Source organism: Prunus avium, chromosome 3 (assembly GCF_965620075.1).
Source record: "Prunus avium chromosome 3, drPruAviu1.hap1.1, whole genome shotgun sequence".
Taxonomy (NCBI): domain Eukaryota; kingdom Viridiplantae; phylum Streptophyta; class Magnoliopsida; order Rosales; family Rosaceae; genus Prunus; species Prunus avium.
In genome coordinates, this window is record NC_142286.1 from 39,873,010 (window position 1) to 39,891,035 (window position 18,026).

Sequence of the window (18,026 nt, forward strand, 5' to 3'; positions counted from 1 at the left end):
TCTGGTCCATCCTCCGGCCCCAAGAAGCCCACCACTCCACCCCCCAAGGCTTCACCCTCTCCCTCTGGTCCATCCTCCGGCCCCAAGAAGCCCGCCAAGGCTGCTGCTGGCGCTAAAAGTCATTAGAATCAAAATTCACGAAAAGAAAAAAGGATATCCTTGTGATCATCACCACGTGGTCTATGATCCTGAAGTTTGTAAATCAGTAATAGCCTTTAACATTATGGGATCTGATTGAAGACCCGGGCTCATCTAGTTAGTAGTAACACCAATAAACATGATGGTCGTTTTGTTGACCTACCTCACACATGGAAAACACAAAATGTTGAAGGAGCCAAAAAAATGATTAACGAAGTGTTGCAAAACAGTAGTGATCATTTTTAATGAAAACATCTTTGTATTTTTCTGCTTGAAGCTGTCTTCTAAGATCATCGGGATCAGGTTGCTTGCCCATACATCATTGCTGATTTGTTTATTTGAAATTGACTGGCTGAGTTCTTTAGCAAATTGTTGAAGAGCAGGATGGATGAAATCAGTTTCTGCAAAAAAAAAAAAAAAAAAGTCTATGCACCTATGCACACTCCAATGGCCATCATGCCAGTTGATTATCCAACCAATAAATAATTCATCAAATTGAAGGTAAAACAAACGACAGAAAATCTTATTATTTTGGAATGTAAACACAAAAAACAACATTAGTCATTGGTGTACAATTGGTATGACATCTGAAAAAGAAAGGTTTTTCCTCATACATTCATCTTAAATAGAAAATTTGAGGAAATTTCTCGAATAAAATGAACTTCAAATTGAAATATATCTTATGCAACTAACAAAAAATCAGGGAATGGCACTGTTTCTCTTCACAGGCCAGAGGCTCCCACAATGCCAAATAATAAAAACTTGAAGTGGCAGCTGGTTTGGTACCTATCACCGTAACTTATGGAGCTCTGTCAAAGGGCTGTGTATCATTGTAGCAAACATCCCAAACAGCTTCCATGGCATCCTTTGCAGCTGCTTCTGAGCAATAAGGATTAGCAATGACTGATTTCATGACTCTTCGTCTCACACAATCCTTCAAATGTCAAAATGGGAATGCAATGAACATCAACTACCGTATATTTGTCCAAGGAAAATATGAAAGAGAGAAAAAATCCATCCCCTCCCCATTCTAGTTCAACCAATTGAAACCGTGATTCGGATTCATTTAAAACCTGGTTTAAAACTTGAAAGTGGGACATTATATATAAAAAAGAAAAAGAAAAAAGCAAAGACTCCAGATCTAGTATAAAACAGAACTTTGCAGTATATGAAAAAGGCCCTATCCCCCTTTCCTATACAACTGAAGCCTTTCGGCTTTCGTCTTTCGTCTTTCCATATCAATTTAAGGTAAGAGAGCACCTCACATTGTATGCAAAGAATGTAGCCCGAAGAGTATATCTTAAGTTCTTATGTAAATAAAGCTGAATAACTCACTTGTTCATGACCTCGAATCTTTACAAAACCCCTCAGCAATTCCCGTTTATAGTGGCAATCACCGCTTAGATGGCCAGCACGAATCTGTTCCAGAAAAACAAAGTGTGAATGTTTAAAAAGTAAAAGATTAAATTGAGGTATGAAGAATTACACTACACCTGATACAAGAAAAATATTCAGTTGCTATATATTGATGCACACCTCACTGCAAGCATGATGTGCACAATTAGCCCAGTTCAAGTTTGCAGCACGACAATCGTCAAAAGCATGAATTAGCTCATGTATCACCACTTGGTTGACTTCATCTTGAATGTTCATGTGATTACCACATACCAGTATCTAGTACACATGAAGACATACAGAACAGAAAAAGAAATTAGTTTCATAACAAGCTCTTCCTGCAAATATTTACTATGCGGAAAGAACAGACCATTAAAAGAGCTTCACAAATGACCAATCAATTGATAGAGATACTTGCATGACCAGAAGACATGCTACTCAATCTAGCAATTTAGATACTTTCCAAGATTTAAAATTTTAAAATTCAATGCTCACTGCAACTAGTACTATACAGATTCTACTGCATTTGCTAAATTTTCAATTACGAAATGAAGTTTCTCACATCTGTAAAAATCAAAGCTTTCGCTTAAACAAATAGAAATGAAGAGAAATCGTAATTGTATAGTTGTACCCCTTCGCCGCGGGCATAACCGCCAGCAATCTGCTTGTCGCAATGAACGGCCTTGATGAACCTGTCCCCAATCCCACATCCGGCTTGCTCCAAATGCTTCAACAGAAATTTCACCATTGGAACTGTTGCAGAAAACAACGTGTTTGGTGTCAGAGAATTAGGAAGAAAACAAACGAAAACCAAAGAGAAACCCCAGATGCCGTGAACCTCTAAACCCTAAACCTTAATCCCAATTAGATTTGTATGAAAATGAGTTGTTAAAAACAGAAAATAAAAAGGTGAAAAGGAAAGTAGAAGAGTACTCCGGAGGCTTCGTTGAATCATGTCTTGGCATTCCTCCAGGGTTTTGCCGCCGTTGACGGCGGAGGAGAAGCTTGAGGATCCGGGTTCCGGGGCGGGTTCATCAGCCATGGCTTTTTGAGCTTAATAAATCTCTGTGGCACTGGCAGAAGAGCACCAGCAGATGAATCTCGGGTCAATAGCCGGTTCGGGTTTTTAGAAAAGTTCTGATCTCATTTTTAACAGGGTTTATTGATTTGTCTTTTAAACTTGTATATAACTTTAGATTTATCTCTTATTCTGTTTTATAGAAAATTAAAGATATGAACTTTTTTTTGGATCATTTTTCCCCCGTTTAATTCTCAACATTTCATCTAATTTTTTGTTAAATCATTAAAATTATTTATTTATTTTTTTTAAAAAAAGAAAAAACAGAACCAAGGAAAAAACCCTACCCCACCAACAGACAGACCCAGCGCCCCCCCCTCCTTCCCTTCTAGTTTTTTTTTGAAATTTTCTATTTAAATCCCATACTTCTCTTAGTTCACCCTATGTTCTAAGTTCACTCCATTTTTTAATTTAAATTTTCACAATTTCTAAGAAAACCTCACCATCTTCCCAAACTACCCTTAAATACACCCCAAATTGAAAAATAATAATAATAATAAAAGAGATTTTCTATTTAAACCCCACAATTTTCTTTGTTCCCAGTACAAAAAAAAAACACAAACAGATAGAACCCAAACCCGAAATTTAATACTTTATAGAGAAAGAGAACAACTTTACCTCTCTCCAAGAACTGTAACTGCAATTCCAACACTTTGGTATTGTTGAGTTGATAATCAACAGCCTTTCCATAAACTCCCACACATATTTAAAGAGATAGGTTCATCAATTTTCTATGTTTTTAAAAGAGAAGAGTAATCTGGCAATAAGATGTAGAGGAGTTGGTATTTTTTCTAAAACTTAATATGAAGAGTGGTGGGGTGTGTGTATGGATATACTAGGGTTAATTATTAAGTTGGATGACCTTTTTTGTCTTTTTACACAATAATAAAACTTACAGCTTAATGATTTAAGTATTGAGGTGAACAAAGAGAAGTGCGGGGTTTAAATAGAAAATCTCTTTTTTTTTCTCATTCTCATCCTCTACACGACGCTTCTCCCTAGGCCAACCGCCCCACACCCAGCGACTCCAGCTCAGCCCCACTCTCTCTCTCTCTCTCAACCCAACTGTATTTTCACTTAATATTGTCGCCTCCTCCTCCTCCTCCTCCAAAGGATGCAACCCTTTCCTCTCCCACTCATACCCACCTCCCCATCCCCCAGCTCAACCACTCCAAACCCCCCTCACTTTTTCTCTGAATGGTCAATGGGAGTAAAGGAAAGCTCATATAGAACCCCAAAACATGATCAGAATGTTTTTCTCTCTGTCTCTTAGCCTATCAATGGCCAAGTCAAATGGGTATTTAAAATAACAAATGTGTATTGCTTCAATTGGTGAAAACAAAACAATCATGTTGAGTTTTTGAAATTAAAGGTGGGTGTTGATGGCTTCGTGAGTTGGAATTAGGGTAGTGGCTAGTGGAATCGGATGGAATTTGGGGGAGGAGGAAAGGAAGAGAGAGAGAGAGAGAGAAGGCTGTGGGATCTGATTGAAGACCAGGCTCATATGAAATCAGTTTCTGCTAAAAACAACATTAGTCATTGGTTTGGTATGACATCTGAAAAAAAAAAAAAAAAAGGTTTTTCCTCATACATTCATCTTAAATAGAAAATTTGAGGAAATTTCTCGAATAAAATGAACTTCCAATTAAAATATATCTTACACAACTAACAAAAAATCAGGGAATGGCACTGTTTCTCTTAAGTTCTTATTGCAAATAAAGCTGAATAACTCACTTATTCATGACCTCGAATCTTTACAAAACCCCTCAGCAATTCCCGTTTATAGTGGCAATCACCGCTTAGATGGCCAGCACGAATCTGTTCCAGAAAAACAAAGTGTGAATGTTTAAAAAGTAAAAGATTAAATTGAGGTATGAAGAATTACACTACAACTGATACAAGAAAAATATTCAGTTGCTATATATTGATGCACACCTCCATACAAGCATAATGTGCACAATTAGCCCAGTTCAAGTTTGCAGCACGACAATTGTCAAAAGCATGAATTAGCCCACGTATCACCATTTGGTCGACTTCATCTTGAATGTTCATGTGATTACCACATACCCGTATCTTGTACACATGAAGACATACAGAACAGAAAAAGAAATTAGTTTCATAACAAGCTCTTCCTGCAAATATTTACTATGCGGAAAGAATAGACCATTAAAAGAGCTTCACAAATGACCAATCAATTGATAGAGATACTTGAATGACTACTCAATCTAGCAATTTTGATATTTTCCAAGATTTAAAATTTTAAAGTTCAACGTTCACTGCAACTAGTACTATACAGATTCTACTGTATTTGCTAAATTTTCAATTACGAAATGAAGTTTCTCACATCTGTAAAAATCAAAGCTTTCGCTTAAACAAATAGAAATGAAGAGAAAACGTAATTGTATTGTTGTACCCCTTTGCCGCGGGCATAATCGCCAGCAATCTGCTTGTCGCAATGAACGGCCTTGATGAACCTGTTCCCAATCCCACATCCAGCTTGCTCCAAATGCTTCAACAGAAATTTCACCATTGGAACTGTTGCAGAAAACAACGTTTTTGGTGTCAGAGAATTAGGAAGAAAACAAACGAAAACCAAAGAGAAACCCCGGATGCCGTGAACCTCTAAACCCTAAACCCTTAATCCCATTTTTATGAAATGAGTTGTTAAAAACAGAAAATAAAAAGGTGAAAAGGAAAGTAGAAGAGTACTCCGGAAGCTTCGTTGAATCATGTCTTGGCATTCCTCCAGGGTTTTGCTACCGTTGACGGCGGAGGAGAAGGTTGAGGATCTGGGTTCCGGGGCAGGTTTATCAGCCATGGCTTTTTGAGCTTAATAAATCTCTGTGACACTGGCAGAAGAGCACCAGCAGCTGATTCTCGGGTCAATAGCCGGTTCGGGTTTTTACAAACGTTCAGATCTCATTTTTGTTGAGATTTCTATAGCAGAGCTTAGTTGAGGGAAGGAGAGGAATACAAAAGATAGAATCGTTGAGGAGAGAGAGAGAGTTTGTTATTGAGCACAGATAATTGCAGTGCACTCACACGTCTTTCATTCCAACAAAACCATTCTCTTTCAAGGAGGAGAATGAAATCCAGCCTTATAACTGAGTCAGCAATGTGAGCTTGACACTTATCACAAATCTAAGACATATGAGTCCTATTTCAACATTCCCTTTAAAATTGTTTACTGGTTTAACTCCTAGCAATTCTCTCAAATAGTTTAATCGATCCTTTGGTAGTGCTTTTGTGCATATATCAGCTACTTGCTCCTCAGACTTTGCAATATCTCAAATCTATAACTCCTTTTTGCAAAGTTTCACGAATGAAATGATACCTACGATTGATGTGTTTTGTCTTTTGATGAAACACATGATTTTTGGTGATTGCAATGGCAGAAGTGTTGTCAATCATCAGTGGTGTTGCTTCTGTATGCAATTCTCCAAAATCCTCCAGCACAAATCTTAACCATATGGCTTGAGTAGTGACTTCACTTGCACTGACATACTCAGCTTCAGCTGTAGAGAGTGCAACACTATGTTATTTGACTGATGCCCAAGAAAATACACCACTGCCAAAAGAGAAAGCATAACCAGAAGTGCTTTTCATGTCATCTTGACTCCACTACAGTCACTATCACAATACCCTATTAACGCAGCTTCTTTTCCTTTCTGATACTCAATGCCATAGTTGATTGTTCCTTGTATGTGCATCAAGACCCTCTTAGCTATTCCATAATGTTTCTTGGCGGGACAATGCATAAATCTAGCTAGTAAGCTAGCTACAAACATGATATCTGGCCTTGCGGCTGTTAGGTACAACAAACTTCCCATAATCTGCCTATATTCATTCTCATATGCAGGATCACTATCACTATCTTTGCATAGTTTCTCACTTGACACCAAAGGAGTATTGACAAACATGCATTACTTTAAGCCAGACTTGCATTGCTTTAAGCCAAACTTGTTCAACAGTGTCTATGCATATTTCTTTTGACTTATGAAAATACTCTTTTCAGTTTGAATCACAACCATTTCAAGAAAATGATATAAAAGACCCAAGTCAGTCATTTCATACTTTCTCATCATCTCAGACTTAAAGTCTGCAATCAATTCTTCACTACTTCCTGTATACACTATATCATCAACATAAATTGATACAATCAATATTCCAGAGTTTTCCTTGGTCTTGCAATAGAGAGTTGATTCACTAGTGCTCCTGACATCTCCACAGCCAATGATATATGAATTTATTTCCTCATACCAGGCCCTTGGTGCCTGTTTTAGGCCATACAAAGTCTTCTTTAACGTGTACACCTTGTCTTCAAAATGTTTAATCACAAAACCATCAGGCTGGTCCACATACACTTCCTCCTTAAGCACACCATTCAGGAAGGCCGATTTGACAACCAATTGGTACAACTTCCTTCCCTTTTGAGTTGCCAATGCTATAAGAGTCCTAATGGTGTCTAATATGGCCACATGAGAATGTTTCATTAAAGTCAATCCCAGACTTTTGTATATAGCCCTTGACCACTAACCTAGCTTTGTGTTTCTGTATTGAGCCATCAAGGTTCAACTTGGTTTTATAAACCCATTTAACCCCAATTATTGGCTTTTCCATTGGTCTATTAACCAATTCCATGTCTCATTTTTGTCAAGCATCTCCAGTTCAACTTCCATTGCTTGCTGCCAAGCTTTATCTTTTAAAGCTTCTTCATAGCTCATTGATGCTTATATTGCATCTAGCATAAATCTCAGCTATATCTCTGAGCTTTACAAGAGTAGAACTTGGTGATACACTTTGTGAGCCAGCACTAGTTGAACCTGAAATCATCTCAGTTGAACCAAAGCCACTTTCAACTTGAGATTCTAGTGAAGGTGAAGCTGTGACTTCTTCCTCTTCTTCAGTGGTTCTAGGATTTTCCTCAAAACTCATAGGAACTGAGACATGCACCACATCCTGCTTTTCCCAATCCCATATTGCGTCTTCATTAACTATCACACTTCATTTTGGGGAAATTACTTGAGTCCTTAAGTAGCCATTTCTCTTTGCAGATAAATCATACTTCGCATATGTGCATAATTTTTTCTATTTGTAATATTTTTTGTCAGATTTCTATTTGTAATTTTAATGACTTACTTTTGCATATTTGTATTGGTATGTAAGAGGAATAACTCCAAATAACTCCTTACATGTAAAGAGACAAGCAGTGTTCTTATTTTGGAGCTAAGAGTGTTGTCCACGAGGTTTATATTAACTCACTAAAATATAGGCTATGGGCTAAATTTGGATTTTCATCGTTCTATTTCGTAATTATTTGGCCTATAATTCAAGAGACAAAGAACATCATAAAGAGGCTAACCCAAATGAATGGCAAGGGAAGGTCCTTGGTTTCTTTCTTTGTTTCTAATAATAGATGTTCTAACAAAAGCCATTGTAGTAAGTTAACGCAAGTGTGATGAAGAATGAAGATCCTTGTCCTTCCTGCACCAAGAAACCCGCACACCAAGTGATAATCGAACCATGACCCGCTAAGCCCGGCCAGCCAATAATCACAATTTTCTGGGCTCTCTCCCCTCTCAAAACCAACAGAAAAGACTAACACCGCTATGTTTCCCTCCACAGATTCCCTAGGCTATCTCCCTTCCACGCTAAGTCCTACAAATCTCATTCCCTTCACCATCTTAATTATGATCCACATCCATTAATTATAGTTGCGCATGCGTTTTTTCTCTATAAATATACATTTATATTTAGAGGGTAACTATTGCAATTAACCACACATTCATCATAAACTAAAAGTAGCCAAAACAAAACACAGAGCTAAGCTTATATAACCATAAAACAAAAGAATAAGAAGTGAGAAGTGAGGAGAATAAGAAAGAAGAAGGAAAATGGCACGTCGTGAATTGGTAGTCCTTGCTTTGGTATTATTTGCCATTGTGGGGGTTGCAGCCGCAGACTCAGGCAGCAGTCCTACACCTTCACCATCTAAGAAAGAAGACAAAGACTCAGGAAGCAAAGGCGGCGACAGCAGTTCATCATCGTCGTCGTCACCATCCTCCTCTCCATCATCCTCCTCCTCCTCCTCCTCCTCATCATCATCATCTGATGCCCCGACCTCATCCTCCTCATCATCAGATAACAAGGACAAGGACAAGAAGGACAAATCATCATCAGCCCCGACCCCATCAGCATCAGCCCCCAAGTCATCATCGTCAGATAGTAAGGACAAGGACAAGTCATCATCATCACCATCTCCCAGCAGCTCTTCGGGCGGTTCTTCTTCTTCATCACCATCACCCAAGTCTTCCTCTTCTGGCAGCTCATCATCATCTTCAGGTAACAAAGACAGCGGCAGCAGCTCATCTTCACCATCGCCTAAGTCCTCCCCATCAGGCTCTTCGGGCTCTTCTGGGTCTTCAGGCTCTCATGCCAGCTCACCCAAGTCATCGTCTTCAGGCGACAAAGATAGCGACAGCAGCAGCAGCAGCAGCACCCCGGCTTCATCTCCCAAGTCATCATCTTCAGGCAATAAAGACAAAGACAGCAGCTCATCTCCATCTTCTGACGACGACACCTCCACGGCACCAGCCCCCAGTGACTCGGCCTCAGCGTCTCCCCCTGCCCCGTCCACGGACAGTGCTGAGGCTCCCTCCGATGTTATCACTGCTGACACACCAGCTCCATCGGACTCTTCCTCTAAAAGCGCCGCCGCAGCCCCGGCCTTCTTCTCTACTGTCTCTGCTGGTGGTGTTGCCCTACTGGCAGCTGCCACCTTGCTTGCCTTCTAAGTTAGTTACCCCTCTCACTGCATGATGCACTTTCTATTTTTAAAACTTAATTCGATGTTATTCGGTCGAGACGCTACTTCTTCTGATCATTATCATCTTTCATGACTAGTGATTTATTCTCTGTAACATCGAATCAATCCATGTTTTGTCCGTTTCACTCATTCACCCTCCTCACTCTTGTAACTTGTATTCATTCATTTGTTCAACTCAATAATTAAAGGGCATTCAACTTAATTATCGTTAGCTAGTTAAATACATTACGTAACGTACCCCCGTGTTTGGCATTTCATGGGTAATTGATTACTCTAATATTTTCAGAAAGAGTAATGCTACTCTTATTATATTTGTATACCATATTCTCATACCACCTTACGTGACAGATGAATTAGACAGTCGTATTAATTAAAAAGTGTCAATAAATTATAGAGAAAACAAAATATTAAATTAATTTTAATTGATATGATTGTCAACCTCATCTACCACAAAAGGTGGTATGTGAATGTGGTATACAAATGTGATATGAGTAGCATTATTCTTTCAGAAAACCGAAAAGAATTAGAATCCTAATTTAGATTTTCTGTTAGGTTTTATTAGTTTGTCTTTGAGAATGCATGCATGCATATATAAATATTTTGTCTACGTACGAATTGAATTACGTGCTGCATGCATCACAAACAAACGAAGGGTTTATGGAAGAATATTTGACCAATCAATAGTAAAGTAAGTCAACCAACTATGATCAGCTATGACATAAACAAATAAATAAATAATTGTTTCTGGAAGGTACGCAGAGAGTGTGTGTGTGAATCCACTCCGCGCTTGTAGACCAGAACATTATTTATGGTTATGGACCGACCGACCCCAACAGGCCCCAGCACGTACAAGATCACTCTTTTCTTTGCTTAATTGACGGGGAAAAGGTTGCTACAATTTAATTAATAATGTATTTCTGCATGCAAATTGTTTTTTTATTTCTTTTCTTGGGGTAATTCTTTTGCTTTTGTACATGCAAATTGCAAAGCATGGTAATTAAGGTATTTGGTAGGTAGGAGACAGCGCATGCGCAAAACTAACCCAAGCAGAGTGAAACAGTTATAGTTTAAAAGTAGTCAACACTTCTGGTTGCTGAATTTTGATTAATTAAGCTCAAAGCAGAGGTTGCAAACTCCTTGTTTTTCATTAATTACTACATAATTTCTTAATTAATTGATAATTAGCAGCGGGATCCCTTCCTGCAGATAAGGGCACCGGCAGTAGTTGTGATGGAGCCCACCAGAGAAGAAGGCCTTGCACTAAGGCTTGAAGCCCTGGCGTAGCTTGAAGATGCTCCTGCTCCTGACTGCCTGAAATATGCCCCGTTCAACATCATATCCCCCTCTGACCTCCAGTTCCAACCCCTCCACTCACTCTCCGGTGCATTCTCATGTTTAGTCACCTACGTACATCAATTAATTATTGATTAATTTGGGACAAAATAATATTGTAAACTATTCTAATGCATGGAAAGAGGGATCAAACTTAAGTGCAAGAGAGTTGGCACATTGCATGACCGACTGACATAAGACATAACGCACTTATGCTAAATTCTAACTAAGTAATTACCTCTTTATTGAAACGTGTATTAGGCGCCAGAAATCTATTGCCTTGGCTGTTGATAGTTGGAGCTGCACTCCCTCCAATTGCATACATTTCCCAGTGTGTGTAGTCATTGTTCACCACATGAAAATATCCATGTCTACACCTGCACATGCAATATATTATTAGGCTCTATTAAGTAATTTACTTTCATATATAAAAAAAACCTAAGAGTTCATTAATTTTGGAAAATTAATATATCTGTATGTATCTTTATGAATTATTACCTTGGCATTCTTTGGACAAGGCCTTCTCCAAAATGATTAAAGGCAACTGTGACCTGCATGCCCTTGTCTTGCGTATAGGAATCGCTGTGCCCCAAAAGCATGACCTTATCATGATGGGTCATGTAGTTATTGGATATGGTGATGGCTGTGGATCCATGGATGGCATCAATGAGGCCATCATGGCAATTAGAGAGAGAGCAATGGTCCACCCATATATGTTTCCCACCAAATATGGACACCCCATCGCCGTCCGATATCGTCCACCACCCTGAATGCTCCGGCGAGTTTCGTATGTTCCCGTTCCCTGCCTGCTTACAGTCATGGATGTTGATGCCATGGATGATGATGTTGGTGGCATAATGGATGGTGATGCATGGCCCTCCAGCTATGTGGACGCTCGCTCCTCTACCGTCTATGGTCTTGAACGAGTTCATCACGAGCTCTTGCTTCAGTTGAACCACCATGTCCCTTTTGAATATAATCCACAATGGCTCGTCTTGGATCACTGCGTGTCTTAGGGTTCCGGGTCTAGGGTTCACTGGGTCGTCGTCTCCAGAGTCGGTGACTACGTAGATTCGACCGTTTCTTCCTCCGATGGCGTCCTTGCCGAACCCAATGGCGCAGTCGGCTAAGCGCTGGCGGTTTTGTTCCCAGTTGGGATCACACCTCCAGCAATCGTCTATGGGGTTGCCAGTTCCACATGACAAGTAGCCCAAGTTCCTCCTAGAAGCATTGATGCTCCTATACGTACGTATATACATACACAAAAATATTAAACATTAAAGTAAATAACAAAATAAGCAGCAAAAGAAAAATAACAAAACATATGTGTTACCTATGGACTTCCTGTGCTACCAGTTCAGGGTCATGAAGTTGTGAGGAGGAAGCCAAAGTTGCAGTTAGGAAACAAGTGATGATGAGGAAAAGAAGCAAAAGTGAGAGCCCAGCCATTTGGTTTCTTGCAGGGAGAGCGAGATGGGCTTGGTTGAGTTGAGATACGTTGTTGATTGAGCGGGGTTTATAAGGACGTGTAAAGCCGAGAGTGATGGCGTGATTTAATTAACATAAAAAAGTGGGCCCTGCCATATCGTAATTTCAGGTTAATCTTCATCCATGGATTAGGCTCTTTCTTTCTTCCTATCCTCCAATCTGTTCGTTTAAAACAGTTAAACAATAAATCTTAGACTTTCAAACCTTCCAATTGTCAAATGGTTGACTTTAATGTTTCAACATTTCCACCCCCACCGTACCCCATAAACATAAAGTCTGTCGGGCCCCCCCTTCACTTTTAATTACCTCTCTCTCTCATTCTCTTCATCATTGAAAGATTAATAAAGTGATTATTGATTTGTTTTGATGATGTTATTGTTAATGATGCATGGATAAATTGACTACAAATGAATATTATTTGTGGTGGTACTTCAAGTACAAGGAGTATCTTATTTGTCTAAAATAAATCTCAGTTTTTTTCCTTTACCGCCGGGTTTGCCATCACATTTTAACATTAACAGGATTCCAGGGATTAATGGAAACATATTTTCTCCCTTCTCACTTACCACATGAATCATGATGGCTACTTTTGACTCCTTGCGCTAAAAAGGAAGAAATTCGTACGTATTTTCTAACTTCGTTTTGAGAAACGGAATGCATGTCTGGTGGACAAAATTATACCAATCGCCACCTTCAACTGGTTTATTTTATTTGCTTTGCTTCCCCTGACTGCGGAACAATATTTTCATGACCAAAATTAAAATTATAAATGAAAAGGCAAAGAGCCGAGACGTTTTTACTCTGACAAAGCGAAGCATAAGTATCAAAGCGTTAAGGAGTATGCTTTTTGAGACATAAATTATTTTGACAAGGAAAATTTATAAATCTACTAATTATTATTGAAGCATAATAATCAGTAGAAGATCTAAATAGAGGAGGAGGAAAATTAAAGTGAGAGAAATAAACTGTAAAAGCCACATGAAATATTACCTAATAATTATCTTCATGACGTTGTCAATACTTAAATTTGCATTGGAGAAAGCTTTGAGAGAGTTGGGAAGTGATTTTGGGATTGTGGGTTCTCTATCATGTGCGCACATGTTTAATTGATCATGGGAAAATAATAAAAAGGTTTTTTTAAAAAAACAAAAACAAAAACAAATTAGATGGAGGATAATGTAAAAAGGTTAAAGTAGTAATTTGCCAAAGTCAGGATTTTATCAATACTTCACGTTTCATTAATGGTGTGTTTACTAATCAAGAATTGGAATTCTCATAAGAAATTGAATTCCACCTATGAAGGATTCCTGCGTTTACTTCACATCAAGGAATTGAAAAGTAGGTGGGGCCCACACAAAATTAGGAATTGAATTCCTGATTTTGGAGGAATTCGATTCTTGGGTGGGAGGTGGTATTCTAATTCTTGAAGCACTAATCCATTAAGAATTCATCATTTTTACCTATTATATCCTCACATAATTTTCAAAATTCCAAATTTACCATCTACTTTAACCTAACAACGATGACATTTTAGTAATTAGCACCACTCCTACCTTAATTTCATATGATTTAGTAAACAACTTCAATAGGAATCCGGAATCTAATTCTCCTCAATCCAACTCATCCTCAATTCAATTTCTCCTAATCCAATTACGGATTAGTAAACATGCCATAAAAGTAAACAAAAGCATTACGAAGACGACGTCGTTTGCACTATAGAAAAATTAAAACAAAAAAACCCAAGTCATCTTCCTCATTTGAAAGCATTTGCAACATGCCTCACATGCAGAACCTAAGCACCAACAGAGGGGCATACAACGGCCTCTCCACAGGATTTTTCAGTAGCTGCACCTCCTTACGACTCTGTGGGTCCGCCACTAATTGTCTACAAAGATAAGAACAAAATATAAATTAACCAAATTGATTGAGTGACATTTAAAAAAAAAAATACAAGTGATAATCTAAACTAGAAGGTGGAGCATGATTTCTCACAAATATTATCAAAGCGTCATGGGGTTCGAATATGAGACCATTAGTATGTGCAAATCAAGACCTTTTTTCATTGGACTAGACTCCGTTAGATGTCCACTAGGCTCTTATTATGCCAACCACCTTAATTAATTGCGGACTTTTCATGGATGATTACAGTTTCAGTGTGAACTACTTATAGTGTTCGTGATCCCCTGCCGTGAGAGAGAAAATATAGGAATAATATATGGCGCACGTTTTGCATAGTTTACATTTTAGGAAATCTACATCAAATACTGCGTTGGGGTTTTTTCGTTTTTCTTTTCTAGACTAGATGTCTACCTTTCTTCCCATGTCTCTCTATTTGTCAACAACAATTCCTTTGACTCGGCCCAAATTATTACTCCTAGCTAGTATCTTTTTTCAAAGACACAGAAAAGCCCAAAACAAAAAAAGCCGCTGAGAAGCTTTTGTTCAGCCCAATATATTTAGCGCAAAATTCTCTCAGAACTCGAGATCCCCGTTCCACCGACAGTTCCAGGCTCCAATTGGTTGGGCTAATAGCGGACCCAATATAGTAATTTTATGAAAACAAAAAGGAATCATTTAAGCGGTTGCTTGTTGGGTTTTTGATTTCGTGATGGGATATTTATTGGGAGCTTTCTACACGTGTGCTTCGTGCACGTCCACGTAAACACCTAAAAACATGAAGGGAAATACAAAAAGCTTTTTTACAGAGGCCCCCTACAGAAAAAAAGCTTTTCAGAGAGGGGTCCTCCAACCTCATATAGTGCACTTTCTCGTGTGCTTTTTTTTCAACTGAAATGAAATGGCTGAATCTATGCCCCCTCTTTTAATCCTTCCATTCTGCCACAGCAAATATGCAAATAAATGCAAATTTAATATTATATGCATATATTGCTCATAAAAAATAAGGACTGGGCTTGTCTATGTCACCAAATAATTATAGGTTTCACTGCATTCCGTTGATTAGATCATTGAAGTTTTTTTTACAATCGATAGTCAAAATTACTCTAAATTACTCGAAGAAGGGACTTAAATTTGAATTCGAGAGAACAAACTTACTGCTGTAGTCAACTGACCTATATCTTATTTAAGGTTTGTTGTATTACCTAGAAGAAACCTTGGAAAGGGCACAAGAGAGAAGGAGAACACAAAAACCCGATGACCATGAGAGTAGTGAATGGCATTAATCAGAGGCACATGAAATGAGATGAAAACGAAAGCGGCCACCTCACTCACTCTCACTGTCATTCACTGATTGGGTCAAAATTGTACACAACCCGACCCATCTTCATCCTATCATCCTAATATCCTATCATCCCATGATCATGATCGTCTATCTACTACAGCAAAATGAAATCTGGATAACACAGCACAATCCAACCCTCCACCCAATCCTCACATCCCACGTGGCATAAAAGCGCACTCTGTCACTATCAATCCTCTGGATACCGATCAAGAAGTGAAGAGTACCCTTTTCCCAATGCTTTGCTTAGCTCAACTTAATTTAATAATTCCCCAGCGGGTTCAAGCTGCTGCTGCCTCCTCTTTCTGTCTGTCTGTCTTTGCTGCCTCCTCGCCAAAAACACTTTCCCATGCCGTGCCCTTTCTTTTTATCTCCTTTTCGCCCCTTTAATTCATTTTCTTCCCTTCCCCCGCAACCTAACTAGGTCTAGCAGTCAAGTCACAGAAAGCAACAGCGTTTTTAGGAGAAAGAGAGAGAGATGTGCAACAAGAAGAGTCCACCTCTTCCTCCTTCTGCTACTCCTACTGGTCATGATGATGATCCTGTGCAAACCAGCTCTATGATTCATAATATCATCAAGGAAGAACAACAAGAAACCTCCACAGACCCGGCAGCAGCTCACCGCAAATCCAGAACCAAGACCAGGAAGCCCAAGTTCTTAAGCCTCCGATCCCAACTCTCGCTCCCCAAGCATGATCACGACCAAGATTATTACACAGTACCAGATTCGACCACTACAAATACAATGACCGCCGGTCAACGCCACCAGCTCAACCTCTTCCCACTCCACCCGGAAAACCTTGTCGACCACCAAGACAAAGCCGACATGCAGGACGACAACGTGGCCTTGCTCTTCCACTCGGACGGCGGAGCCACCCTCAACGGCCTCCTCACATCCACCTCCACCGCCACGACCTCCACCTCGACAACCACTACAATGTCATCTGACCGAGAGGACCAAGAGTCGTTTTCCACCTACGCCTACTATAACATTGTACGGACGGCGATGAGGAACAGAGAGAGGGAGACGAGCGTGGAGAAGTGGGTGTGCTACTCGGAGCTGGTGGACAAGAAGGAGGAGGAACCTCGTCGTGACGTGGAGGATCGGTGGAGGATCGGGACCTTGGCTTTGAAGCTTGATTATGAGGAGATCTTGAATGCTTGGTCTGATAAGGGCCCACTTTGCATTGATGGGGACCCACCACAGACTGTTCCTGACCAGCTTTTTCAGCTCCATGATAACACTCCCAATGTAAGAAACTTTTTCTCCTTCGTCTTTGTTTTTGCTATTCATTTGGGTAATGATGTCCTGTTTCTGATATCACCTTAAACTTGATTATTTTTTATGTTTAAGATTAATGTGATGCATTATTTCATATCTTTTGCGTTTTGATTGAATCTAAGTATTATTCATTTCATTTCCAATTTGGTTGGTTTACTTGCTTGGTGGATGGAATGGAAGTGGAACCCACCACTTGTTGCATTTTAATTTGGACCCCAGTGCAGTGCAGCACATTGCCCAGCTGGGGCTAGCTATGGGCAATATGGGCCAATGCCCCAACTTGCCAAACATTATTTTCAGTTTGTAAGTTGTTGTTGTAACGTGTAAATTTGTCATGGATGGAGATTAGGGTGAGGGATGTGATGGGAATTTATGGAGGGTCCCAGGAGGAGAGGATGAGAGCCTGAAAACGAAGATGGGGAAAACTCAAAGAGAGGCGAGTGTATTGAGGTACAAGGAAAAAAGGCAAAACAGGCTCTTCTCTAAGCGGATCCGATACCAAGTTCGAAAGCTCAATGCCGAAAAACGCCCCCGTATGAAGGTATACTCTACTCCCTCCTCCTCTGCTTATAAATTAATTAGGAATTAGGATGGCTAATTTTAGTATTTGTTGCATAATGTATCGTAACTGCAGGGTCGATTCGTGAAGAAGAGAAGTTGAAGTTCTAATCAAAGTGTAAAGAATACGAGCGAGCGACATGCAGAATATTAGCTAGCTAGATTCCAAGAGGATAGATAGGTTTTTGGTGCTTCAACTATCTATTACCACTGTATGTCTTATCTGTTTTGCTACCTAATTGTTAATTACGTTGCTCTTGCTGGAGAGAGAGAGAGAGAGAGGGACGAATATGTGTCTTGCATATACATACGTATGCACAAAGATATATATATATATATATATATATGATCATCACAATCCCAATGCGACATTAACCTGTAAATTAAATGTTGTTTATATATGTAGCTGTCTAAGCATGCAATTGCCAAATTCAGATGTAAAAGAAAGAAAAAAAAACAAAAACAAAAATGTGATTTGATTAATTGGTTTTTTATTTTATTTTTAAAATCAAACAAATTTATAACATGGATTCTTCTGGTTGGTTGTAATTTATAAGGTTCTGTCTATGTTAATGTACGATGCAAGTGCAGTCCTCCTATAGATAGATATAGATATAATGTAGCTAGCATGCATGCACACTCCCCAATGAATCAGTCCACACCAGAGAAGAGAGTTAAGAGCAAGAAACAA

General features: G+C 39.2%; 4 protein-coding genes across 6 annotated transcripts; 1 reads left to right on the top strand and 3 right to left on the bottom strand.

Moving 5' to 3' along the window:
- Positions 1-320: 320 nt before the first annotated feature.
- Positions 321-2,701, bottom strand: LOC110755748 (Ku70-binding family protein). Of its 2 annotated transcripts, XM_021957023.2 has the most exons (6): positions 2,467-2,701; positions 2,165-2,286; positions 1,675-1,812; positions 1,474-1,557; positions 925-1,072; positions 321-539 (listed from the first exon to the last, which is right to left on the bottom strand). In XM_021957023.2, the coding sequence occupies exons 1-5, from the start codon at positions 2,573-2,575 to the stop codon at positions 938-940; spliced, it is 588 nt and encodes a 195-aa protein (XP_021812715.1). In that variant the 5' UTR covers positions 2,576-2,701; the 3' UTR covers positions 321-539; positions 925-937. The 2 variants fall into 2 exon arrangements, with proteins under 2 accessions (XP_021812715.1, XP_021812707.1); XM_021957015.2 differs by lacking the exon at positions 321-539 and having other exon boundaries at positions 634-1,072; positions 2,467-2,700.
- A 502-nt stretch (positions 2,702-3,203) lies between these two features.
- Positions 3,204-5,945, bottom strand: LOC110756837 (mitochondrial inner membrane protease ATP23-like). Its single transcript, XM_021958312.2, has 4 exons — positions 5,321-5,945; positions 5,025-5,146; positions 4,547-4,684; positions 3,204-4,429 (listed from the first exon to the last, which is right to left on the bottom strand). Exons 1-4 carry the CDS (start codon positions 5,427-5,429, stop codon positions 4,346-4,348), a joined length of 453 nt encoding a protein of 150 aa, XP_021814004.2. The 5' UTR covers positions 5,430-5,945; the 3' UTR covers positions 3,204-4,345.
- Positions 5,946-10,440: 4,495 nt separating this feature from the next.
- Positions 10,441-12,243, bottom strand: LOC110756024 (pectate lyase-like). Its single transcript, XM_021957397.2, has 4 exons — positions 12,103-12,243; positions 11,268-12,008; positions 11,008-11,146; positions 10,441-10,840 (listed from the first exon to the last, which is right to left on the bottom strand). The coding sequence occupies exons 1-4, from the start codon at positions 12,216-12,218 to the stop codon at positions 10,619-10,621; spliced, it is 1,218 nt and encodes a 405-aa protein (XP_021813089.1). The 5' UTR covers positions 12,219-12,243; the 3' UTR covers positions 10,441-10,618.
- Positions 12,244-15,727: 3,484 nt separating this feature from the next.
- LOC110756033 (CCT motif family protein) lies at positions 15,728-17,704 on the top strand. Of its 2 annotated transcripts, XM_021957407.2 has the most exons (3): positions 15,733-16,747; positions 17,127-17,318; positions 17,412-17,704. In XM_021957407.2, the coding sequence occupies exons 1-3, from the start codon at positions 15,974-15,976 to the stop codon at positions 17,436-17,438; spliced, it is 993 nt and encodes a 330-aa protein (XP_021813099.1). In that variant the 5' UTR covers positions 15,733-15,973; the 3' UTR covers positions 17,439-17,704. The 2 variants fall into 2 exon arrangements, with proteins under 2 accessions (XP_088106394.1, XP_021813099.1); XM_088250268.1 differs by lacking the exon at positions 17,412-17,704 and having other exon boundaries at positions 15,728-16,747; positions 17,122-17,288.
- The last annotated feature ends 322 nt before the right edge of the window (positions 17,705-18,026 follow it).